The following is a 27,313-nucleotide window of genomic DNA, read 5'->3' as shown; positions in this document are numbered from 1 at the left end:
CAACATATAAATACGGCCTCATCAGTGAATGGATGCAGGGGGACAGAGAGGTGAGAACTGGCAAGGTTTCTCCTTGATGTTTTAATCGGCACCTCCATCTTTCAGAGTGAGGAAACAAACACCATCTGAAGTTTCTGGAGACGGGGCATCAAGGGGTCTCGAGGTGTGAACAAACACATAACCCAATTCCAACCCATCACCTCCCCCACCTGATGGAACCCTGTGTGTTAGACTCCATACCCAACCAATATGAAAAATGTACAACATTACTCCTTACTATACACAGAAGCTTAATGAACACACATTAGAAAAGGAAAAACGGAAAAAAAACACCTTCAGGAGCATTACTTTCATAACAGAGAAATAAGTTTCACCGGTTGATTATTGCTCTCAAAAAAAAAAAAGAAAAAGAGTTACTCTACTGTAATACTAAGTGGATTTCTCTGGTTCGAGGCACCAAGACAAACAGCTTGGGAGGCATGTTCAGAGACTGTCTCTAACACATAATCAGCCTTGTTTTATTTCACTGCCGGAGGCATTTCCAATGAAGAGCTTTAATTCTCCTTCACCAAGGCTAGCAGTTGAGTTCTTTTTATTGCCCTCCACCACAGAAAAACTGAACACTGGGCTGGTGTTCAGTGGAAATTCACACTGTTTTCCCACCTAATTTATTGTTTTTTTTTTCTTAAACACAAACTCAGGACAGCATTAACTATTTGCTCAGCTTACGCGGTATTGAGTTTGGAGGGGGGTCACAGGAATGACAGCCGTCCCAAAAAACAAAAAAAAACAAAAACCCAAATGTGCCTCTGTTTGAACTGCAGTGTGATGTGGCCATGCTGGTGATGCTTAGCTCTGTGCTGCAGTGCCGCTCTCTATGCACCTCCATATTCCTGCTGCTAAAGCCACTTGACATTCAGAGCCAATCAAAGCCAGGCCGGGGAGGGGGGCGGGGTTAAGCCGTCCCCTCGTCCCTCTCGCCAGCCGTGTCCAGTTTTCCCCGGGGGGCCAGCGTAAAATGTCAGTGAGTGACACGTTAGCGATTCCTTCCCTTTTCGACGGCCGGAAGGGAATTGGGGGGTACGGTAACGCCATCACGCGATGGATCCCGGGGTGTGTTTCGTCTAATGTCGCACGCCCGCTCGGTAGGCTTTTACGGCGAGGTGTCAGGCTGCGGCGGAATCAATCACCTGGTTGCCAGAGTGTGTTTGTGTTCCCCTCGCGTACGCTGAAAGCCGGAACCGATGCGACAGGGGTCTCATTTGCATGAGGACAATGAGGTGCATACAATGGGAGCGTCCCCCTGAGTTACAGAGGCAGGGAGGACGGGAGAGCTGTGTGAGTGTGTGTGTGTGTGTGTGTGTCTGTGTGTGTGTTTTACTGGAGCAAACCATAACGCTTACACAATATAGTCATACAACATACAGGCGCAACTTTACTGCCGATAACAACATACAAATAGCATCACAATTGCATCATAACTGCATCATTATTTATGACTTTATTTGTCTCAATTTTTTTTTTTTTTATTGGCCAGCATCAACAGCTTAGTGTCACTTACGTCAGAGACTTAATGAAGCTGTGGTAGAGGAAATTTAAAGTGAGTGTACAATTACACCAAGTGACCGATTACAGTGAGGGACCGGCAGCATCTCAGAGATCTGACGGGCCTCCGATTGACAGGGAGAGCATTTCGGTGGTCACTCCGGTGCTCAGGGCCAGGGGAGGAGGAGGGAGGGAGGGAGGACAGACAGGCAGTCAACATCCTGCTTCTCATTACTGTGGCAATTAATCACCACTCTGATAATTGACTGGGTCCGTAGTGCCGTGGCGCAGCAGGGCTGATAGCCGTTCCTCATCATTAAAGTAACAGACCATCGCAGCTTTAACTGACTGGGTCTTTTGTAATATGATGCAATAAAGCTGCTGTTAGTTTCTCATTACCACGGTAACAGACCGTACCCTCTGCAATCAGTGGGGTAGCAAAGCTGGTGTTGGGCTGTCATCACTACGGTAAACGATCAGCAGGCTCTGGTGCATTGTGATGTAATCCATCTGATGGCAGGGCTGAAGGAAGTCCAACATCACTTCCTACTTCCTACTACCCTAGTCCCACAGCTCTGACCCCGTCTGTCTCTCCTTCTCTTCCTCTGTCTCCCCCTCCTTTCTTCCCTCTCTCCCTCAATCTCCCTCTTCCCTCTTCCTTCTCCACCTCTCTTCCTCCATTTCTCCCTCCCTCTCTTCCTCCATCTACCCCTCTCTTCTCCCCTCTCCCTTTCTGCCTTTCTTCCCCTCCCTTCCTCCCCCTCACCCTCTCTCCCTCAATCTCCCCCTCTCTTCTTCCCACATATTTCTTTTCCTTCTTCCCTTGCCCCCTCTTTCCCTAAATCTCCCCCTTTCTTCTCCCCTCTCCCTCTCTTCCTCCTCTCCCCCTCCCTCCCTCCCTCTCAGATGTGCTGCAAAGGCCTCACAGAGGAGGAGGAGCCCTGTGCGGAGCCGGGCTGAGCTCCGCCGCAGGTTTCTGACGGTCTCAGAGCCCCGGTCTGGGCAGCGAGGACCATCACACCGAGCGCTGCCAAGGAGAGCGTGTTCAGATGGCAAACAGGAAGCCGCGGTCTGGCTGAGCAGCTGGCATAATCCTGTTTTACTACTGGCACTCACTCCGTATGCACAGGGAAGCAGGGAAAAGGCCCCAGGTTCGAGTTAAGTGAACGATTAACCGAAAGGCTGGCCATAAAGTCAATCTGTGCCTGGAATCTAATTGCATGTTGGGAGCAAGGGGTCAAAGAGCCATTTGCTTGCCAGATTAATACTTTTTTTATTATTCATACACGAATACAATTGCCTGAATGAAGCGCAGTGAGTTACAATAATGACGAGGATTTTTTTTCCTGTGTACACTGTAACATAACAGTGGGGAATGTCTATATGTTAGCTGTTCCATTTAAGGCAAATGAAAGGACACAGGAGTTGACCCTGCCTGGGTTTATACATACATATCCTTCCACCTGCACATTTCCAGTTCCCTCCCCCACCCCACAGACCTCAGAGAACCCCAATGCTCAACCCAAGCATAAAATTTCCATTATTTTCATGTTCCTCTGCAGCTAAGCAATACACACTGCTGTAATTGACTGGCTTCGTTCTGCTGCGAAATCACGGAACCCGCGCCAGTCCCACCTTGCTACAGTCTCAGGCTGCGATTGCCAGGAATCACCCGGGTTGATCAAAGCCTCGCCGTTGCACACCAACTGTTCTGATGCACTGCGATATCAAAGGGGCTGGTGCTAGGGGCGCGTCGCTATGGCAACGGCTCATCAGCACTGCGCGCTGAGGCAAACAACAGTGGCACCCGTCCAGCTCTGTCATACGGGTCTGTGTGGGTCCCCCCTCGCCCCGCCCTGCCCCGCTCCACCCCGAGGTTCCCCCCTTGCCCCGCCCCGCCCCGAAGTTCTCCCCTCGACCTTCCCCGCCCCAGCCCGCCCCGCCCTGAGTCCCCCCCCCAGGCCTTACTATGTGCAGCTGCAGGTAGTCCCCGAGTCCCGTGGCGCTCTCCACCCGCACCAGAATGGCTTCTCTCAGCTGCGTGCTGAAGCCCACCGCCAGGCGGTCCGCCCTCGTGCTCGGCCGGTCGTTGGGCGGCCAGGTGTAGGTGATGAGGGCTCCTCCCTTTCCAAAAATATAGGTGGTCCCAGCTGCAAAAATAAAAAAAATAATAGACAGTCAATGGTCAATGTTAGTAGAAAGCTACTTGTGTTTTCTTCTGTGCCTTTAGACAAAATGACACTGCATTGAGCCTTTGAGAAGCACTGGCCTTCTGCACCGTGCAGAACGCTGTCCCTGGGTTTCGCTCTCATATTTCATATTTCTCAGCACTCCCTGGGAGCCGGCTCTCTCAAAGATCCAATATGACAATAATATTGGCAATAATAATAACAGCAGCAACAACAACAATAATAGAAATTCAATATTCATTATTTTCAGATTCTACTGAGACCAAAATAAATCACTACCCAGTCTGTCTTGAAATAACAGAGACAAAGGAATGCCAAACAGTGGGGACTATGTTAACCATACAGTTAACCCTATATTTGCTGACCATGACGTTACCTGAACCCCTGGTAACCACGAAGGACCCAACCCAGAACAGCCCTTCATTTCTCTCCCTCCCCTGTGGCTAAGTTGCTTTTTGTTGTGTTATTTTTATGATTCACTGGCTCTGAAGGAGGTAACCTACAGCCCAGGCGCTATGGGGATGTTTAGGGGTGCAGTGCACTCCCAGACGGACCTCTGTGCACCCCCAGTTGTCTCCTTACATCCCAATGTCTAAATAGCATTTATAACTTTTTGTGCACCCCCCCCGCAGTTTGCAATTGCACCCCTCTGTATTTTCTCACACCTCAGAATCAATATTTTATGTCTTTGCCTCTCCCTACAGTGCGTTGAACATGAAGATAAGACGCTATGAAAACAAATATATCGTTATAATAATAATAATCATCTGTTACGATGTACAAGGCTATTTTAGTCCTAATAACCATCAGCAAAATAAGCTCAATCAAAAAAGTTTGAGAATTTACCAGGACTAAGATGGCTGCCAGGGAAGAGGTTCGTTTATTCAGGAAGAACATACCTCTTCACCAGTTGTTTATTCCTCTTAAAATCTAATGAGATTTTCCTCTAAAGAGACAGTTTATCAGTACAATCATATTGGAACGATCAAACTACCACGAATATAAACATTTTCAATAACCAACAAATATCTAAGACATGTCTACAGCATGCAATTATCTGAAAAGCCTAGCTCAATGCTACCTTCAACCACTAAATCCAAACCCAGCTCTTAACTCCAAATTGTCGAATAATTATGCAAGCTATTAAACAATTTCTGAGGTGCTTATAAACTCAAACACAGTACATGTGTTTTTATAAAATGCCTGTGTTTATATCCTGTGTATGTACATACACAATTTCATCATGAGAACACACGTAAGCTTATGTTTTCTGTGTGACAGTCAAAACAACTAAGTCTGAATGATCAAGCTAATATGGACAGTTAAAAGTGAAAAAATATAATGCAATTTTAAAGCGAGACTGATTATTTCTTTTGGTTGCACACTTTGCAGGAATGGAAACCACTCGGCTGCACAGAGCCCACAGGACAGAGAGTAAAGGAAATGGCATCTGAGAAGTGGAAAATAAAATCGAGCAGGCATCCCAAGCGAGAGGCATGGTCAGGAGAGAGGTAATTGATCAGGACAATCAGGCAATTGATAAATCAATCAATCAATCCTTAAAATTAATCCCTAGCCTCAATCCATAACCTCAATCAGGATTTAATAAGGTGGTCTTAACATGTGGTTAAACCGTTGAGCCATGCAGTGCTGCGTAAGCTCCAAGACTTGCCCCGTACATTGACAGGCATTGATGACATGTATTTCTTAGCTTTATCTTAGTCGCAAGCTTTCATCCAAGCCTTCTCCTTTGTCACAGACAGCTGAGCAGCACATTAAGACTCCACATCTTTATCACATTGTCACTGTCTGCTAGACACACTGTAGAGCGGATACAGACTGCAAAAGGACACTTTCAGAGACGAGTCAGACATACCAGGGATCCACACTGCTTTACCCTTCTTATATACCTGCACCTTTCATTGTTTTCAATTAAAAATTCACCTTTTTAATATTACAGCCTGCTTAGCATACCCATAGCAACAGTGATATTAAAAGCTGTCACTGTAGATGAGGATGTTACCTAAAAAACCTGTCACTGAAAGCAGCCTATTATCCTGTCATTAATGTTTTATCTGAATATTTTTGACAAAATGGTGTGATGTCAGCCATGCCTCCTCACTGCGGTGACCACCTGCTGTACGGCACCTGCTTTAGCCTGCTAAATGGGAAGACAAAAGAGGTGCCGGGAATCTAATTAGTTTATCTGGCAAGCCGTTGCCGGGTGGGGGGTTTGGTGTCAGAGCCACCAACACCTGGTCCCGCAAACCTGTTAACTTGTTGCTGATGTGAGGGCCTGCCAAGCCGTGATCCGCAGGCCGGCGACACCTGCTAACTGGTTGTCTCCCGCAACGCCACGGGTGCGACTGTGCAACCGTTGCCGTGATGAGTGAGCGCGTTGGGGCCTCTTGGGTGTGGAGAGGGTCTCTGACACAGGGAAGAAGTCGGGTGGTCTCCTACCACGTAAGGGCCTGAAAATCAGCAATAGGTATGGCAGGCAATATATATTGCACGACAAGGGCCTGATGAGGACAAAGGTACCACCTTTACTCCATTTACAACTAGTGATGGGAATAACGGCTCTTTGAAGGGAGCCGGATCTTATGGCTCCGTTCCTTTCAAAAGAACGGCTCATCGTTCCTTTAGGGGGCGGGGATTACTAATTTTATCTGCGAAATCATATTGTATAATGATACTCGTATTGCCAGACCTGATGTCATTGTGTATTTGTGCTTTTCAACGTAACCGCCATTAAACAATCAGGAGGAGAAAATCTCTCTCTCTCTCTCTCTCTCTCTCTCTCTCTCTCACTCTCTCTCTCTCTCTCTCTCTCACACACACACACAGCAGGGGTCGAACCAGCGACCCTTTAGTTACGATTCCTGCTCCATAACCACTATGCCAGCGTTTCCCAACCCTGCTCCTGAAGGCACACCGTCCTGCATATCTTCTATCTATCCCTGCTCTACCTACCTGACTGAACTCATCAGTGGCACTTTTGATTAGCTGAGCACACCTGATTTAGTCAAGCAGGAAGGATACATAGAAGATATGCAGGACAGTGTGCCTCCAGGAGCAGGGTTGGGAAACACGGCACTATGCTACACTGACTGAACCTAAGGCACGCAGTGAAATTTGGGCGCAACAATAAAATGAACGGCTCTCAAGTACGACTCGGATCTCTTCGTTCATACCAAAGATCCGTTCAAAAGACTCGGATCGGTCGCGAACGTAACATCACTATTTACAACATCTGGGCAGGGAGGTGATCACATAACCCTCTGGTGTGAGGGAGGGTCTAACTGTAAGGACACCACACTGACCTCACTGCGTAGATCTTCTGTAGTTCTTGCTCAGAGCGGAATTACTGAGGAGGCAGGGATTGTGGGTGGAGACTGAGAAGCCTGTTTTCATTTCATAAGTGTGTGTGATCATGAGGAATAAGGGACTAGCTGGGGAGGTTCCTGCAGCCATGGGATCTATGCAAATGGCACTGACGGCATCAACAGCATGACAAAATGGGGTCAGCTTTTTCTCTGCTCTGTTTTGCTGTTCGTGGATTCTGACACATATTTTAACAGCCTCACAGCTGACCGGTACACAGTTCCTTTCTAGCAAATAGAAGTCCACTGACATTGTACTTACAGACATATAAGACCCGAGGGTGAATTTTTCATATAATATACTGTTTGCAAATTTAGTTGTGTGGTCATAGGTCAGTAGGAGTAGGATCATCCACTGTTTTAAAATGTGAAGCTCAAATGTAACTAACGGGTGATGGAAGCCCTCATTGAAAGGAAAGCAAAAAAGGTATGGATTTTTGAGTTATTCTCAAGGTCAGAATCTAATCAAGCAATTTGTTCCTTTGCAGAGCACAAGAATAATAAGTAAAAAGAGTTCAATGAATTCAAGGTTTTTTTCTTGCCAAGAAGCGCTAAATATTTACTATTTTCACCCAATTAGCAGAGATCTGATCGATAATGTGATTGATTTCACCTGGAATGAAAGGAAGACAGATGATTAATCAAACAGAATAGCCTGCTGGATGATCAGCCCATCCTTGTGTGGTCAAGACTTTGATCTAATTTGAAGAAAATAATGTTTTTCTTTTCTGCACAAGCCCAGGCAACAAACATCTAAAGATCAGCGGCACAGTAAATATGTATGGATTTGTTTTCATTTTTGATATGCTGGAGGGAATGCAGTTCTGGAGGGCTGATCATTTGCTCGTGCCTTTCGAACAGCAGCGGTAATTTATTCTGCGGAATAACACGGAGGCCCTCATGTCTCTGACATGCATAACAGGGTTTTCAGCGGAGACAAGAGGCTGCCCGCCATCTCTCTCTCTCTCTCCCTCTCTCCGCCGTCCAGACAAATTTCCACTTCGTTTGTGATTTTTATTTACATTTATAGTACGAGCGCCCCCGATATCCGCCCGGGTTTGTAATGAGTGAGTCAGAGGAAGGAGGCTAGCCCTGGCCGTCTGTGGAGGGGAGCCCGCCCGAAGGAACGGCCTGCCCGGCCTGCCTGCCTCATCCCTGCAAATAAACAGATAAATGCATTTTGCTATCAAAATGACCGGCAGCCCTCTCGAAGCCGCGCCCCTCGCCGCGGCGAAAGGGCTTATTTGGATTTCACTGACCGTGTGCCAGCCGTGTCACGGTCCACTGCTGCTGTGTTTTGACTGTCCAACTGCTGTGGTGCCTGATGGGTAATTCACGACCAAAACAGAGCTGCGTGATCCAATTCTCCTCCGTCTGTCTGAGAAACCTACCCAGCTGGAAACAAGCTTGAATTTATTTCCTGGTGATCATATACTCGAGTCCACAATGGAGGGTGATGTCAGATCTCAAAAAAAAAAAACTATTTAGCAAAAAAATATATAATATCTAGTATTGTCAGTTGCCCTCGAAAACAGTACCATTGGGGGGGAAGGAGCTATTCTTTTAGCTTGACATCCCGCTGGTTATAAACAGTAATTATACACCAAAGACTTCTGAGCCAAACAAAACCAGTAACAATGAACAATAAAAACTGTAAATTCATTCAATACTTCAATACTGATTTTTATGAATACCATTTGTATGGAAAAAAGGGAACTGAAATATTTTATTCTGACCTTATAAATCTTAAATCCATTTTCAGTTTTTTTATGCTTAATATTTCTTTTATATACTTTAAAGGGAAAAGGGCCATTTGTTTGATGAACGTTTTGAATTCATGCCTTACTATGATTATAATACTTGCAAGGCTCCATTATTTCCTGAACAATATTTTTTTTGAGCAATTTCTTTGTGATTGATAAACAAGCCCTCACAAAAAATATTGGGCAAAAGCTATACTATAGCTATAAAAGCTATAGCTAAACTTATGCATTGTTATCCAAGACTTAATATAAATCTTTTAAGGTAATTTACTTATCTTAAAGTTATCTTTAAGATAAGTAAATACAAACCTTTCATTCATAACACTAGTTTTTCAGAAGAAAACAAAAACAAAAGGAGGATAAGAAAACAATAGCTGCACAGGGAAGGGGAGACGGGGAATAGACACCTCCAATAATATCTTGCTTGTCTCTGAGACAGGAAGTGACACGTAGCGGCACTGTGGGAGGCCCTTCTCCACACTGCCTGGCTCCAGGGAAGGGAAAATGGATTCTGGGTTTCATCTTTGATGCACCAAACCATATTGCAAGCCATATAACAACTATAAAAGCATCTCCTCGCCCCTGAAATAAAGTTTAAATGAAACGTGAAAACAATTTTCCACAATAAACTTGTATCCCGTGCCCCTGCACCACCTTGATTGTAACTACTGTGTGCGTGCAATATAAGATTCCCACAGGAAATCTTTACTCATCTCAACCTGTTCCTGCTGGCTCTCTGTATAATGACATAGAGGTGTATCATTCAGACCTAAGCCAAGGAGAGCGTTACACACAGAGTGGAAGGAGAAGCCACGCTCACCGAGGCTGACAAACCAAATGCAATTCCACATTTTTTTATTTGAGTCAGGAACGGCAAAAATAGATTAGGAGCGCCACAGAGTCCCCTGTGGAGTCATTACACCGTGTGCTAATGACAAGGTCAGCCTGTTTTTATCTTCGGGGATATCCAGCAGCGGCCACTGACAGGCGTAGGAGTAAGCAGCTACAGGACGCATTACCGTTGACGCCAAAATAATAATTTTTTTTTTCTTTTCGCAGAAGAAAACGATCCCCAGTGACTTCAATGTTTGTCCACTCAAGGAAAGGGATGACACTGCCTCAACTCTGCTGAAACTGTATAAATCACATTAAATGGCAACTGAGTCATTCACCCTGCTTCTATTTACAGGCCAGTGGCAGCTTATTTTTCACAATCGGATAACAGTGATTCAGTATTGGGATAATCCTTCTAAATAGCAGTTAAGCAGCCTCAATGTACCCACTCATATCTGGTACGTAGGTATTAGTTTTTACTCAAAACTATGGCTTGAGAATGAGCAAACCTGAAATGTGATGACTGAAGCATACTGTAGAGTTACATCTGTGATCTGTATTTCATCTGTGATCTGATATACTGTATAAGTACTGTGTAAGTGTACAAACACACACACACACACACACAGAGTACAGAAGCCTGTATACATATTGGTGAGGAGACTTCTGCATATGCTGGTATAGAAGAAAGGGGTAGAATGGGTGTGACTTTTCTGAGGAAGGGATCTTTGAATCAAATCAATGCCCTCTTATTGTGGAGAAGCAGAGCTCTCAGGGGCAAATTTTCTTTTTTTTCCTAGCTAAGTATCATATTTTTAATATAAAAAGTGTTGGAGATAAAAGTCTGGGAAATTAAATGATGAGATGAAAGGGTCTAGGGATGGACATGCAGATGCCTCGTCTCCATGGCAACAGTAACTTCCTGTCGCCCACGGGTCAGCTGAGTAAAGGAGATGTTTTTCACCGCAGTGTTTCAGAGACGTTTCAGTGATCAGTCCAGAGGAGTATTGACAAAGTACTAACATCATCAATTGATTGCTCATTTTTCTCAGTGCGGGGCCCTTACCTAAGGTGACCTACAACCCTTCCAAACTGCACACCCATGGGGCCACAGAGAGGAAAGTGGCCTGCAGCCAGGACACCGCAACTGCCACACGCGGGTGCTTCGAATCCGTCACTTTCGGGATGTTTGTGCCACTGTGCTGCTCTGACTCGGCTTTGAAATCACTTGCCATTCACACGTTCCATGCACATTTAACTTTGTTGCATTTATGATGAAGATATATATTTTCAATATCAAATTCAAAGTGTACGGCTTGGCATTTCACATTGTGAAATTCAGACTACTTCAATTATCATCTGCTTTCCTGTATGCACATCCAGCTTGGTTATTCATTTTACAAGATATTCTAATGCACGTGACTAGAATTATGAATATGGGACAAGCCAATACATGCAGCATCCTCGGACGCTCATGAAAAATACCCTCGTTGTTCTGCTCCTTTAATCTCACGAGTAGTGCTTGAAGCAGGTGTTCACACCACTTGGATTAAGTTAAATCAAGATTGCAGAAGTGCTTTGTGGTGCAGAGCAAGGCCAGGCAGCAGCAGCCTTCAATGAAGCCTTAACGGTTTGCTGTGATTTCCTCTGAACCGTTTGGAACAGAGACTGAGAGAGACTGCATTTGTTTTCAGTATATCACTTCTCTGTGAGAAGAGAGACTGAGAGAGACTGCGCCGCCTGTATACTTGTGAAATGATGACATCTCATTATGCTTTGCCCAGGTACGTGTATGTGTATACACACACAGACACACGCACACACCTTGGGAAAATATGTACATGCATGCACAAAAGCAATGATGCATCAAGAATTATTAGCGAAAATATTATTTTTTATAAATATCAGTTTATTTTTTCTGTCAGGCTTGGAAACACTGAGTAGTCAGCAGGCTCTACAGTAACTCAATGAGATCCTCTGCTGGTCCCCTGCACCATACATGCCCCCTCCCCATAACCAAGCCCCCAACCCCAGCCCCCTCCCGCCACCCCTGCAGGCCAGTCGTTCTGCAATGCATCATTTCCTAGACGGATAATAATGGCTTTCCAAGGCAGAGAGGCCAGGGAAGCTGCTGTAAATAAGCCATTAACTGAGCCAGAAAGGTGCAAATAAACAAATACCGAGAGTGAGGAGAGAGACAGCAGGAGACCTCCATCGGTGAGGGACCCTCCGCTTCTCAGGGGGCTCACCACTGACCCTAGATCAGCCTTTCTGTGGGCAGTGTGCTGAGGAACCACTGACCCCAGACCGGCTAATGCCAATTAATGCTAATCTCTCCCTTGGAGTAAAACAGACATGCCAAGTGAAATCATCTTCAGGAAGCATCAGGGGTCAACGGGACCACATTTTTTGACAGCCACCTATATGACACTGGTTACGTGTCCGCGCAAACGATCACGTCTGCAGCTACGCGGCCAATAGGGAGCACTCTTCCTGTCTGCCCCTTCCACTGATCCAGGTCCAATGCAGCTGTGGGTCGTCTGCAGGTGGTCCAGCTGTAGGTCCATCAAAGCTTCTCACGCCTTGCATAGATTTCCGCTGCCCGTCTCACGGACTTAAGACACCTTTCCGCTTGGTTTCACATGGCTGCTGTCCCTGTTCTTTCCGATCGCTCCGTTCGCAAAGCACTCAGCTCTTGGCACTACTTAAAGTGGATATCCACCAAATAAGACATCCGTCTTATTTGATATGCTGTTTCTTACCTATAAAAAACTCCCTTTAGTATTAATGTTCACATTTTTCTGAAGTGCTCAGCTTCCCTAAGTGTAGATAGAAACCGCTACCCTCCCGACGCAGTTGTGGAGAAGAGAGCTCTTTTGCGGCTATTATGGGCATATCTCTTCAGAGAGGAGTGCTCTACAAGCCCAGCTCACTTGTTTTGGGATCACAGAGAAAATCTGCTCAGAATGAGGGGGGGGGGGGGGGGGGGGGGGGGGAGGAGGAGCGCAAATCACTCCAAGATGCATGTGGAGTGCCACGGAGATACGCTTGTCAGCTTATCAAAATCTTTGGGGCCTCAGAAAACCAGAGCAATTCAAAGTATACACTATGCAGCTGTGCTACCTGCATGTTATTTTAAGAAAGGAAATATCAACTTGTTTTTTATTTACTATAAGTTTTACAGAAGTAAGAAACAGCAACTAAAAAAAAAAAAATCTGCATGTTTGCGGCTGGTATATATACGGAAAGAATGAGCACATCAAATCATCTCATGCTAATTAAATTCTGCTTTAACAGAGTCACATATTAGAGTGAAACGACTGAAGAATGAAATGAAAAGGGAGTGAAGCTTTAAAGTTAAATACAGCTTAAATATTTTACATAAAGTCATCATGTTCTAAGGCAGCCTTAATACATGCAAAACACCATTTGAATTTACTGAATTTCAGAACATAACAGACACTGAAGGGATGCATTTTACAAGACATACTGGCACTTCTTAAAGCAAAAATAACATATACATGTTATATATGTCATATATATGTTTTATATCTGTTATGTTTCCTAGTGTATAACACATTACATTATTATATATGTGGATTACGTATGTATGTATGTATCTATCTGTCTATATTGCGTCTTTACATAACATGCATACACACACATATGTATATGTATATCTATCTCTATCTATGTGCTAACAAGACAAGAGTTGCAGTAATAACACAAGCTGTATTATGTATGTACGTCATGGTATATACATTCAAATGAGGCGAAAACCATTATAAATGAAAGCGGCAGGGCCTATTGCCAGCGGTTAATATCTGTCGTGTTTATGCTGGAATGCATACAGGAAATGGATTTTCTGTTTTATGCTATCAGGCCAACCGTTAACACAAATGAACAGACATGAATGACAGTTATGGTTCGACGTAACAAGTCATGTGCACATGGGTAGCTCACGGGAAAGAGGGAAAAAAAGAAAGAAAAAAACCTCACTCATTTCCGGAATCAGGTCTCTTTGGATGGACAGAGTTCAATGAGGACAATTGGAGCTGTAATGAGGTGATTTACAATGTAATTCTCTCGCAGACCCATCAAAATGGGCACCGGGCGCGTGTCTGGTCTTGGACCGGTGGCCGTGACGTATATAATTAGAGGCACCTCCGCAAACGCATACACACGTGTCGGACTTCTTTCACCATGCCAATTAGCTCCTGGCTGCCACAGCAGAAGGAACCCGAGTTCCCCTCCCGTTAGCACCTCGGGGCGCAAATAGATTCGCATCTAAAAACAGCCTGATGATTTCCTCTCACCATCCACGCAGGCGTGCCAGGAAGACTGGAGGCAAGATCGCTTCCTCCGTTCCGTCTCTGGGCGGCTTTCAAAGCGGGGCTCCGCGAAAGCCGAATGCCGGCATTAGCATCCCACGTAAAGCCGCGTAGGGACGCCGCACAAGGGATAGCTTTCGTAACCTCCGAGAACACGCACGCTTCTTTTCATGTAACAGCGAGCCCTGCGAGACTACCGCGATGGCTTATGTAACGCGAATGATCGCGAAACAAAAGAGCTTCATCACGGTATGTCGCGCATAATGGCATGCCGTCGCCTCTCTCGGTGTTGACAAACACGTCGAAAGTGCTATTCCTAAATTGGCTGGCCGCGGGGGGAGAGAAGGGAACGGGCCGTAGCTTAGCAACAGGGGAGTCCGGGCAACTGGCAGAGGCAAGCCTCTGATTGATGGGGAAACAGTGTCAGCGAGAATGAGAATGTTTGGAAATGCCAGACGGTCAAAGCAGATCAAAAAAAAAACCGGCTTCCGACTGTATAAACAGGGATAAAACGGAGATGTCAGTTATGACGAAGGTGTGCTCTGAATGACAGTGGGTTTGGGAGGGGGGATGAGAGCACTCAGGCCATCTATTCTCTCCAGGGTTGGAGGGAGGGAGATGGAGAGAGAGAGTGAGATAGAGATAGACTTATCAAAAAGGCAGCATAATAACCTCATTCAGCCGAGGATATAAGAGTACTTGTGAAAAGTAATAGCAGTAATTTGGTTGACAATAAACTGCTACAGCAAATGGAGGGCCCTTATTTCATTTTACAATTAGTGATAATGCTTGCACCAGTGTTCGTATTGATATTGCAGTCGTTATTTTGAGGGCAATACCTGTGTCAATCATAGCGCTGGATTTCTAATGTGGAGCAATGAAGGTAAACCTCTTTGGAGTGCATGGCTCCACACTGTTGCCAAATGAGATGCATTCCTCTCTCTCTCTTTTTTTCTCTCTCTCTCTATCGCTTTCCTTTCTTCCCTCTCACCACTCCTCATCCATTGCTCCTCTGACACATCGCTCTGTCTCTCTGTCTGCCTCCTCCTCCTCCTCTCTCTGTGATTCACATCCTCGGTTATCTGCAGCAGTGTAAGGGCGGCCGGCCACCCTGCAGGTTTGTCTGGAGTTTGTAGGAAATCACGACGCTCCTAATGAGACACCTTCGGTCAAACTTCAGCCCTCTCCCAAAGTCTCCCCTCAGCCATTTGAAAAGAACAAAAGGATATCAGACTTGACTTCCAAATTAGCCCATAGTTCCACTCTACAATCTCTTGTCTGCATTCTCTACTGTGCAGTGTAATGACTGTGCTGACTTAGTAGTCGGTGGACACGCTCTGCAGTGGAGTACAGAGGAAAAGAGAGGGACGTGGGTACCTGTGCGTGTGCATGCATGCGTACGTGCACACGTGTGTGTGCATGTGCCTGTGTGCAGGCATGACTATGTGCACATATGTGTGTGTGTGTGCGTGCATGCATGCAGCGTGTGTGTGTATGTGTGTGTGTGTGTGCGTGCATGCATGTGTCTGTGTGTGTGTATACACATGTATATGGTTGTGTATTTGTGTGTGAGTTGAGCTTATTTGCATGCGTGTGTATGTGTGCACGAGAGAGGGATATTATAATTATCACAGACACACACATATAAATACATGTGGTACCAACACACACATAATCTGGAGTGAGTCTCCAGCACTGAGACAGATCTCCTTGACCTCTCTACTGCACAAAGTAACACATAGTGTTTGTGTGTGTGTGTGTGTATGTGTGTGTGTGTGAATCTACATGTGATTTGTGTGCATGAGTACATGTGCATCAGTATGTGTTTGTCAATGTGCATATGTATATGTGTGTGAACCTGTGTGAATGTGAGTGTGTGTTTGTGCGTGTGCACATATGCACATATGGGTACTTATGTGAGTGAGTATGCGTGTGTGTGTGTGTGTGTGGATTGTTGTACGAGAGAATGTCTTGGTAAAACAGGTCTCTCATACTAGATGAGCTTCAAATGAAAAATCTCAATTTGGTTTAATAAACACAAACCATGTCTCAGACAGCACTTCATTTGCTCTTAATTTATCAGCAAACAACGGGACCAACAGGGCCTCAATGTGATTTTACCGCATTCTGTCATTTCCAAGCAATCAGATGTGTTTTTTAATTGAATTTTTAAATTATGAATCCCCGATAATTTACATCCCCCCCTCCCTCTCTCTCTCATGAACTAATTTAGAATAGCCAGCTGCCATTGACGCTGTCAGAATCGCTGGTAGGATGCTGAGCTGTGAGGTTCTCGGGCCACGTTATGGCCGCCTCTCTCCTCCGCAGCCCTTCAAAAAGGTCTGCTCATTCTGAAAGCCACTGCTAAGCCCCCAACTGGTGACCGTCCCCTAACGGAAAGGGGCGATGACCCTGAGCAGTGCACAGAGACAGCCGCCCGTGGAGTGCGACTGCTTCCAAACATTTTCGCGTCTGGTTCCCTCCGCAATCACGGAGGGGTTAAATCGATAACGGGAGGCACTAGCACGCTGCGTGGAAAAATACGACTTTGCAAACGCAAACAGAAGGGATACAAACGCCGCCCCGCTAAGATTCTGGCACAGCGGACTCCCGGCTTTATTGGATGTTATTGACACCGACGATAAAAATAACCAGCACTCCCCTCTGTTCTTTTCCAGCCACAGCAAATGACAATACCTGCATCAACACTTCTGTTACGACATCGGCGTGCGAGTTTTAAGGGAAATATTCCCCGCTGTTACACACAGGCTCCAAATCCTTTGACTAATGCTGTTTAGCTGTTAATCCACAGCAGCTTACATGGCTGACATCTGTTTGAAATATGAAAGTGTTTTATGCGTTAAATATATGTAAACCCTAAACGAAAAGGTATGGGCACAGTAATAAGTTACACAGTGCGGTAATAACTATGATTTAGTTCCCAGTTCCAGGGTGACCCAGTTTTGGTTGGTGGAGAGAGGGGCTGCTTTAGTGAGCAGACCAGAGTATGCGTACACACACACACACACTCACATTCACACACACGCATACACACATGAATACACACACACACACACACACACACACACACACACACACACACACACACACCTCTGTCTTCACCTTAATAGAACACCTCTCATTTCTGTCCATGCACTTAGTCATCGTTAGCTCCCCTCCTTAATCCATCGCTATACTCTAAATAGCCGTCGCGTTTTTTTTTTGCCGGTGAGAAAATGAGGTGATAAAGGCTGCTGATAATAATATCTGTAAGAGGGGTTTTTTTTTGTTCAACCTGCCGTAGCCTAAAGGCAAGAGCCAAAATGGAGGGGCAGGGCAGTGGTTCATTTTGATGGCACTGGGAAACAAAATGGCAGCGTAGAGTAATCCAGTTGCAGACTGTGCCGGCAGTGTGGAGGGTGGGGAGCTGCGGGGGAGCAGGGGAGAGTGCCCCGTGACCGGCTGCCTGAAGGACATGCAGAGACTGCGCCACGCTGCAGGGGAACCGCAGGGCCTGTTCACATGCAGCTGCCTTTCGTCTGTGTGCTCTAATTTTTCCACGCTTCAAAACGATAGTGAAAGATCAACTGTAGGGGCAGTTTGAACTGCCAAACCCAGAAAAACATCACACTCACACACACACACATAAACACACGTACACACGCACACACACAAGCACACACAGACACATGCATGCACTCACACTCACACTCACATAAGGCATACACATGCAATACCTCCTCGTGCCCAAAGCCTACTGTCAGGGCGATTATCAATGATAACACAGGCCATTTATATTTATACATAAACATCATTATATATAAAAGCATGATTGCCTATGCTGCGTATACAGTTATTGATTTTCAACACGGGGAATGAAACATGTACAGCTCACACAGACCCGCGTTCGGAGAGATGGGAGCAGCCTGCGGGTGTCAGATACATCATTTAGCTGATGTGGAACGTGGAGCCGAGCAACAGCACATCTGTTCATTAGATAAGGAAGTGAAATTCAAGGCAAACCTCATCAGACTCATTTCTGCGCTCATTTTTATGAGGGGGAGCAGAAATGCGTTTCTGCTGGAACCCAATTTCAGGGGGAAAAAAAATGACACGGTCCCCCAGATGCTGGCCCTCAGTTTCTGCTTCTCTTAATTGCAAAGATCTGCTGTTACCTCCCAACGTCTGCGGTGCAGCAATACAGTCAACACAGCGGTATAGTTCTGAGAAAACATAAAATCAAATCTCTGAAAGGCACCGTGATAAAAGTTAATTTCATACCTCTTCTACCGTCCTCGCTCTCATAATGCATACAGATGTCGGTACCACTTCATTATATTTTTAAACCAATGAGAAATCCGCGCTGGAGAAAAGAAAATTGAAGCAACAAATAGTTCAATTTTAGAGGGTGGCTTGATTTTAATTTAGTGCCTTACACAAAGAAAGAAAAACAGCCTCTGCAATGTTATAACAGGGGAATGATTGTTCATCTGAGACTTGGACTCCATATTGGCTTGTAATGTGGAACAAATGTTAATGCAGGTTTTTCATAATGTAAAAAGGAGCCCTTGTCCTAATGTATGCTCCTCTCGTACGGGAGCGGTATGGATAAAACAGACTGAATGTAATTCTTCCAGTGCAAGGAGGCAGGTGCACCACCGGCGAGAGATCCGAGTTGCTTGCCTGCATCATTCTCCGAAGACATGGATGCCTGTGCCAGTCTGACTGTCTAACAAGAGTAATTGTTTCGACAAGATTAAATACCTGTAAATGTATTCCAACAGATGGCGGCTTAATGTAGCATCTCCTCAAGGTGCTCCATTAGGAAGCACCACGCGCCCGTAGCTGCTCCGCTGGTGTAGGGGGTGAGAGGAAAAGGTGGGAGAGGGGAAGAAGGGCTGGGGGGGGGGGGGGGGGGCAGAGAAGGGTGGGGGGGGTGGGGAGAGACAGCAAGGGGAGAGAGGAAATGGAGGAAAGGAGGCTACAGAAAAAGCAGAGGAGAATGAGGAAGGCGAGAAGAAAGAGGAGGATGAATGGAATGAGTAGGAGGAAAAGGAAGTGCTGGAGGAGGACGTGGCTGAAGCCCAGATCATCCTCTCTCTTTCCCTGCTCAAGTCACACCACGGTCAGACGGGCAAAGTGCCACTTTGGACATACTTACAGTACTGCATGGAGACTGCCAGGAAATGAAACTGAAAGTACTGTGGGAGAAATCACAGCACTCTCGCAGTCTGGGCATGCACACCGCCAGCGGTAGAATGCAAGGAATCTCTCTAGGAGGACACTTGTGCAGATCACTTCTTGGCGGCTGCTCTAGCTCCTCTGATTATGCGGCCAACAAGTCCTACACAGCTTCTTTCAGGGCTATCATTGTCAGGCCACTTTAGGCCAATCAGAGCCCGATTCACAGACTCCGCAAAAAGGGGCTGTCACTAACGCCAGTGCTCACACACAGCCCACACCTGCATAAACCCTGACAAATGCACCGAAAACAACAACAATAAATACTAAAGAGCAGCCCTTAATCAAGGGCAACAAATACAAGTGGAGACCTTCCTGGTGGTAAAATTTCCCCACATTAAAATTGTGTAAAAAGTATATTAAAAAAGTATATATAAACGGTCGCTGTACATATAAATATATAAATATAGAATGATTCTGAATGCACACTGATGACCAGATTCTGTTGTCTTTGTCAATAAAAGCTGTGGCAGAACCTAACTTTGGTGATGACGTCCTGTCAGAACTGGGTCCTGGCCGTAAAAACAAGGAAAACAAAAACTATTTGTCTCGAGGAATGAATCATTAATACAATGAGCGTACTACTCACATCCAGGACTAAAAATAAGCACAAGAGATAACCTGGCACCGGATGAACTGCAAGACGCTGCACGCAAAATCAGGAGGGAACAATTCATTCTGGATTTACTCCAGACGGTTTATCTTTAGTTGCTGTTAGGAGGAATGAGATAAAAAAAAATCCATCTTTCATCACTAACATACGAGGTTGTCTCTCTTAAAATTTTGTTGTGGGTTTGCATCCCATCAAAGAGCAAAGAATGTATGCAACGCCTTACTGTCTTTGACTAAGTGTTCCATCATCTCCCTGTCCACAAAGCGGCACGCTGTCATTTTAACCCAGCTAATCATTTCTAATACTATCACTCTGGCTGATTGATCCTCCATTGTCAGAGTGTAATTGCTCTTCCTTTACCACCCACTTCATGTTATATCTGAGACCACTTGCATTGTTTCCATGCAGTGGGTTTGTGGAGCCCTCTGACAATCCTTTTGTCAAAGAACGCTATAATAAAACCCTATCTGATTAAATATTTGACTCGAACAGGGGAAATTTGACATTTCAAGATGAGGAAAGAGAGCAGGCTGAGCCTTGAAGAGGAGGGGGATTGGTCAGAAAGCACCGCACAGTTATCAAAAATCTTCTTCAGATAAGTGCAGTGGCCATTTGTCAATTTGAACTCATTTTTGTAGCGTTTGATCACAGAGCACAAAATTGCCTAATCGGAATAAGTGGACATTAAAATAGCAGATGCTAAGTTTTGCAAACAGATCTTCCAGGTGCACAGGAAATCAAACCTGGTGTAAACAGCATGAAAGAATTAGTGGGAGAAATTGAAGAGAAAGAGAAAGAGAGACAGACGGAGAGGGATGAGGATAGAGAGAGAGGACGGAGAGATGAGAGAAAGGGAAGTTGGCACCGAGAAGAGACGAGCAGAAGGTAAAGATCCTTTTGTTGTCTAGACTGCATGCCTTTTATTAGAATCCTGAATTGCGCGTGAGGATGCTAGCACACCGCTACGTGGGCTAAGGGACGCTGGTCTGGTTGACATGTTTTCCAGCTCCGCATTACAAAGGAAAAACAGTCCATGATTCAGGCCGATTTGACAGAAAGAAGATTGCAAGCTTTTGCCTGGCTTGGGGCTTCTTAGATGATACCGAAGAGTATTTAATGCAGTATAGATAACAGGGTCATTTAAGCCACAACTACGAGTTAAATCTGTGAGTTCAGCTTGCTGTGGGCGAGAGATTCAGTGTTGAGTGAGATTAGTTTCTGTAAGAGCTGTTATTGCAGATTGTACAGCATCAGCCCAAGGTGTATGAGAACTGCAAAGGCCAGGCTGCCTCATTTAATCTTCAACTCATTTCCCAAGAAATAAGGAAACAAGATAAATCTAAACAAGATCACGCCTTTTAGGTACAACAGGGTTGGCTTGTATATGGATGGCTGGTGCTGCTCTTTTTATTTTGAGGAGCTTGCATTGCATTGCATGGGGGGGGGAGGTGATCACTTACAAGAGTGCATTACTTTATTAATGCCTCCATTTGCATTCTTCTACATCTCTCCCCCCTCCTGTGTGGAGAGAGCATTGATCAGCGTGGACTTTTTAAGGCCAGCGACCATAAGTCAGTGTTTAATGCAGGCGAGGCAGCAGTGGCTCTGAGGAGTACCGTAATGCATTCTGCAAATCCTTGCAGCGCTGACATGCTCGAGCAAGACGTGCCCAACACCCAAACAACAACAGCAGCAGCAGAGACAAAACACCTGAGGGAGCCTTTTCAAATCTGAGAGACGACATCGGGGGCGGTGCTTGTTCCCTGGTGAAACCTGCATCTCCAGCTAAAATTTAATTCCCCTCTCCTCCCTCGCACACCTCTGCCTCGTCCTCTCTCCTCCCTCCTCTCCTTTCCCCCTCCTCCTCTCTCCCCTATTCCCTCTATCTTCACTCCTCTGACCTCTGATCCAGCTTTCCTCTTTCTCTCTCTCCTTCCTCCACAACCCACCCCTGTATCATCTCCACTTTTGCACTCCTCGCCTCTCTCCATGCCGTCCTCTCTCCTCTGCTCTTTCTCCCCTCTTTCCTCCCCGCCTCAGTCTCTGCTCTTTTCCAGCTCTGCGCAATCCTGAGGGACGAAAGTACGGAATGAATTTTCTCACATTGGGTCAGAGAAAAGTTAGGTTTACCTCTCCAAAAACACAGAGCCGAAGAGACCGCTATGATCTGAATTATGGAAAGGGTGGAAAGGGGCTGAAAGTTCCTGTGAATTTAAAATGGCTCATGTATTTTAAACCGCTCTGAAGTTACAGTGTAAAATTAGATAATCGGTATTAAACGTACACGGTTAAACCCCCGGGGTTCCATAAACATCTCTGCGTCATCTGTGAAAGGGCACACGGTACATGTCACATGTTACACAACCACTCAAACAAGTGCATGCAATCGGGGTTGAGAGATGGCACCTTTCTCATGAGGAGACAAAGGCAAAGAAGAAAGACAGATGAAAGGACAGCACATAAAAGATGTGTCTCGCTTTTGTGGCGCTTCACCATTGCTTAGAGAGAGCGAGAGAGAGAGGAGAGAGAGAGAGGGAGAGTGGGAGAGAGAGGGAGAGGGAGAGGGGGGAGAATACAATATGATATTCGTTGTTGAATGTGTTGTTGATAACTGCAAGCCAGGAAAATGATGTTTGCACATACACCACCAGAGCAGTGACAGTTTCATAAGCGCATAGCCAGACTCGCACCGCGGTGTGTGACGGCTACATTTATCTGCCGTGCGAAGCTTCACAACCAGATTTTTTTCCTCAGTTATCATTAATTTCGCAAAGTTCCAGAACATGACATCGTTTAAAAGATGATCACTGACAAAGTGAGGCAGGTATATGCATGAAATGGATTACCATGATAAAGCTGAAGGAAATGCAGATGCCATTTTTTAGGAACGCACACACATTAATACAGCAGCTTTTCAGGATGCGTCTGCCTTTCCTCTTCCACTGACAAAGACACCCCTGTTTCTGAATCACGCGTTGTTAAGGTGAAGCACGAAAAGATCCCCCTGGAACCCCCAGTAAAACAGAGCATCTGGCCATGCCTGGACTCAAGCAAGTGTAGAAGGCAAGAGCAATCAAATTCCATACATGACATTTTCCATACGACTATGAACAGAGTAAACAATGATCATTTTGTAGTGCATTCTCGAAATAAAGACCAGTATTACCGCTGTAACGAACCATGGATTGAATGCCTCTACACAGCACACCTCTTCATTTTCTTCCCTTTCATGCCAGCCCTGCTCTGTGCTATCATTTCCTGGGTGCTGTTAGCAATATTTAATCATTTATAATCAACTATTACATTCACATACTCAGTTTCATTGCAGAAATTTTAGCAGACCTGTATTTTTACTGTCATGTTGATCTCCCTTCTGTCAGTAGTGAGACCAGCTGTATGGTTTTATAAATTGCCAGCTAATAAGGTGATGGCAAATAGCAATTTAGACAGCTAGATACAGGGCAGTTATACACACACACCTGATGTTTCTAGCGTAAGGCAATTTTCATCACTGTAAATTATTACATCTGCACTTCTGTGCAAAACTGTATGTGCTCTGAAAATGCAAATTAAGTTTTTATTTATTTATTTTTTTTTCATTCAGTATGCAATTAAATGCCTCTAAAGCATTAGCTGGAATATCATCAGAATATGGACTGAATATACATTTCAAAACAATGCAATTGTCAAAAGAACTTTTATTACACCAGAACAAAGACAATAACCATGGAACATAATTAAAAGCTTTCCTATAGTGTGTTTTATTAAGGTCATTTTCCATATGAAAGTGAAATTTATATAGAAGCCATTGTAATTCCCCTAGAACACAGAAAACTATAAAAAATTCATGAACCAAATTGAAAAGCGGCTGTATTTTTTTGCAAACGCATTTTAAAGCGAACCAGGCTTTCAAGTTTAGCCGATGACTAATACAGTTGAGGACCACAGAGCAGATCTACCCCTTCCCCTAATTCCACCCTGGGTCTGAGAGAGAGAGAGAGAGAGAGAGAGAGAGAGAGAGAGAGAGAGAGCGTGTGTGTGTGTGTGTGTGTGTGTGTGTGTGTGTGTGTGTATGTGTGTGTGAGAGAGAAAGAGAAAGACAGGGAGGGAGAAAAAGAGATACACGTATGACAGAAAGAAAAAATAAAAGTAAAAGACAGCAAGAGAGAAAGAGTGTGCATGTGTGAGATAGAGAGAGGGAGACAGAAAGAAAGCATGTATGTATATATGAGACAGAATGAAATGCAAAAGTGAAAGAGATTGTGTGTGTGCATGTGTGTGCACGTGTGTGAGTCTGTGTGTGTGTGTGTGTGTGTGTGTGTGTGTGTGTGTGAGAGAGAGAGAGAGAGAGAGAGCGAAAGAGAGAGAGAGAAAAAGAAAAAAACAGAGAAAAAGGGCACAGGGTTGATGCATCTTTTTCCCAATTATTTTTCAGACGAATGGGACCTGTGTGGTTTGGGCAGGCAGCTCACGGACCCTCCCGTTCTCCATCACACCCACAGGAAGCACTCCGCTCTGTGCCTAACAAACAGCAGGTGGCTCACATCTCCGCAAACCGGCCTGCAGCATGGCCCTGAATACCAAACGAAACGGGGCGAGGCGCCGGGCCGACGCCGCTCGCATGGCAAAGCAGACTGCGCAAACGGTGATGGCGTTCTCCACGCCGCGGCGTGGAGTGGGAGGGGGCAGAATGATCGGAGAAGGGGGGAAGGGGGGGGGGGCTCGCGATCCGGTGCACCTTGCGCTGGCGTGCTGAAGGACTGCATAAGGGCCTGTGTAACTAACTCTGTAAGAGTCGGCGGCGAGCTCCAGGGTCCCGCTCGAGCACCCTCCCTGGAGTGGTGTGAATTGGCTGTCACACGCGACACTACGCAAAGTGCTGCTCGTGGGATTCGCAAAGGCGAGAGAGTCTGCGCCGACCCACGGGCTCCGACATCGCTGTTGGATGCAGACGGGCGAGGCAGATAACATCGCCTGGGATTCGTCAGCTGAACACCGGTATCTCAGTGTAACAAGCTAAATTTCCCTGGCTATGAAATGTTACTGGTTCTTGCTTTTTCACACATATCTTTAGACAAATTATCGTACCAATTGCGGGGTTATTTACAGTGGAGAAGCACAAAAAGGAACTGCACTCTATACAGTATGCCATGCACAGGCTGTACTTAGCCGACTTTATTTGGAAAAATGTCGGCTCAGTGTTTCACCTGTAGCTGGGAATGTGATCTCTACATATGTAACCGCAACCAACCAGGAACCAGAAATGTTTGGTAACCTGGAGACCTATTGGTCAGTACACTGGATGAGCCATAACAACTGGGCTTCATCACTAAACAAACTGGCCGGGACCACTGCTCGACTGCACACGGTCTGTGGAGACAGAAAACAGTAACCTATCCCCTGGCCATTGATAGGAGCAAAATATGTGACTTACCTGCACAGGTGAATTCATGGCATGAGGTTGCACAGCACCGGAAAGAGAAAGAAAGAGAAGACATTGATTAGATTAAAATGCCTCCAACCACAGAGTGCTAATGTCTATGAAAGCAAATGTTCATGATGCATTGTTAGCAATACAAAACGCAAGGGGTGGGTTTTGTTTGAAGGAATAATTGTAGCCCTTGCATTTTCAGTCTTTTTTACTTGCGCATTGTCTGCTTGCATTAACAGCTAGAAACCCTTGTTTATGAAAAAAAAAACCAACAAGGCAAATTATGGTTCTCAAACTGCAGCTGGACAATAAGAAATGCATATGCATCACACACAGCCTAAAGAACTGCAGTGTACGGCTGGCTACTCTCACGCCTGAGAGAAATGAGGCCCCCATTTAGGACCTCTCAGGTAATGGAGAGTATGGTCTCCTTCAGCCTCATACTGTGACTGAGAGGCTGGTACTTTCCTGTTGCTGGCCAAAACCACTGAATTATGACCAACATCTTTAAACCAAAAACCAAGACCATGACTGTAGTCTCAGGCTATCATACCATTTCAAGACCAAGAGAAAGTCACTATGTATGACTGCCAATGTATGCACGTACAGACATGGCATTACAAGTGAGTGAAAAGAAGCCCAAACCTATCATTTGAGATTATCTCCTGGTTGAGGCTCCCTCACCAACCAAACCACCATTCACTGGGGCTGCAATTAGCTATTAGTGACAGGGGAGCTCCAATACAACACAGAATAACCTCCGCTGGCTTTGCTGATTAATTGGTCGTCATAACAGAATTAATGCCTCGCTGCCAAACCGACTGTGAAAATCTGACATGCAGTGCGCTGACCTAAATCTTCGGGCCCAGCGTGAGTGAACTGGGACCTCGACCGATGCTCTGAAGGAGAACTTGGAGGGAAATCTAATGGCTGCTCTCGGGTTCTCGCTGCTTTGATGATCATGTAGGCCACTGGGATACGGGAAGGGGCGGGGGGGGTGGGGGGGGGGGGTAGCATGCTAACTGATGGGGAGCTGAGGCATAGGATACATTACAATGCATAACACACTGACTCAGACTGCTCCTTCACAGGGATGTGAGTACCACTGGTACTGGTGTGCTGGTAGCACACACAGATGATAGGACTAGTGCATCCATTTTATATGCAGATGAGTGGATGTGCACAGTGCCTGTTAGAAACCGATGGGTGTGAAAGAGGACAGAGGACGCGTGCATGACTACGTGTGCGTCTGATGAGGTCAGCAACAATCACTTTGATTGTATCACTATGACAAATGATTGCTCAGTTGTGCTTACATAATAAACCTTTTTTTTCATCTCCTTGTTATCCATTTGCACAGCTGGACATTAGCAATTACTTTCCCCAAGAGGACAAGGGCGATGGCCCACTTACCCACTACACAGCACTGCCACTCTAGCTCAGAGGGAGAGACAGGGAAGAGAGGGTGGCAGGAGAGAATTAGAACAGAGGACAAAGAGCCAATTTTCATACACTTTGTAGTGTACAGATAACACTTTTAACATACTTGCCAACTTTTTTACCCTAAAAAGGTTAAGGGGAATTGCTTGCTGATGCCAGAGATTCGACTCTACCTTGATTCCAAAAAGACACATAGCTGTAATGTATAAATATAAAAATACAGACAGTGTGCAAGTATGTACCTACGCCAACCCAACAAAGAAAAGTCTGCCAAGCAGTTGAAAGTCTCGTATTTCTGCTGAAGTCATGGTTTTCAGGCTCGGCTTTTATTAACTGGGTCAGCCGAGAAGATAATTGAGAGAGGGAGCCAAGCCTCGGGAAAGAGGTGTGACGGAGAGGAACTTAGAAGGAGAAGGAGCAGGCAATCGACCAAACTTTTCCTGCTGCGCTCTCAGCTCTCAGAGGCGCTGCTTTATTTGTATTTAAAAAAAAAAAAAAATGACCGGAACAGAAAGCAACAATGGCGGCGCTGTTGACAGACCC

General features: G+C 45.5%; 1 protein-coding gene across 25 annotated transcripts in view; it reads right to left on the bottom strand.

Annotated features, from left to right (window-relative positions):
* The window catches only part of nrxn2b (neurexin 2b), a 618,578-nt gene that overhangs the window by 92,792 nt on the left and 498,473 nt on the right, over positions 1-27,313 (bottom strand). For all 25 annotated transcript variants that reach the window (XM_036547806.1, XM_036547808.1, XM_036547817.1 and 22 more), the window contains one exon: positions 3,514-3,695. In XM_036547806.1, the coding sequence (XP_036403699.1) occupies positions 3,514-3,695 (182 nt within the window). The remainder of the gene's footprint in view (positions 1-3,513; positions 3,696-27,313) is intronic.

The sequence above is a fragment of the Megalops cyprinoides genome, chromosome 16 (assembly GCF_013368585.1).
Source record: "Megalops cyprinoides isolate fMegCyp1 chromosome 16, fMegCyp1.pri, whole genome shotgun sequence".
Lineage (NCBI taxonomy): Eukaryota > Metazoa > Chordata > Actinopteri > Elopiformes > Megalopidae > Megalops > Megalops cyprinoides.
The sequence above is the reverse complement of the archived record's forward strand: the minus strand, read 5'-3'. Positions and strand labels throughout refer to the sequence as shown.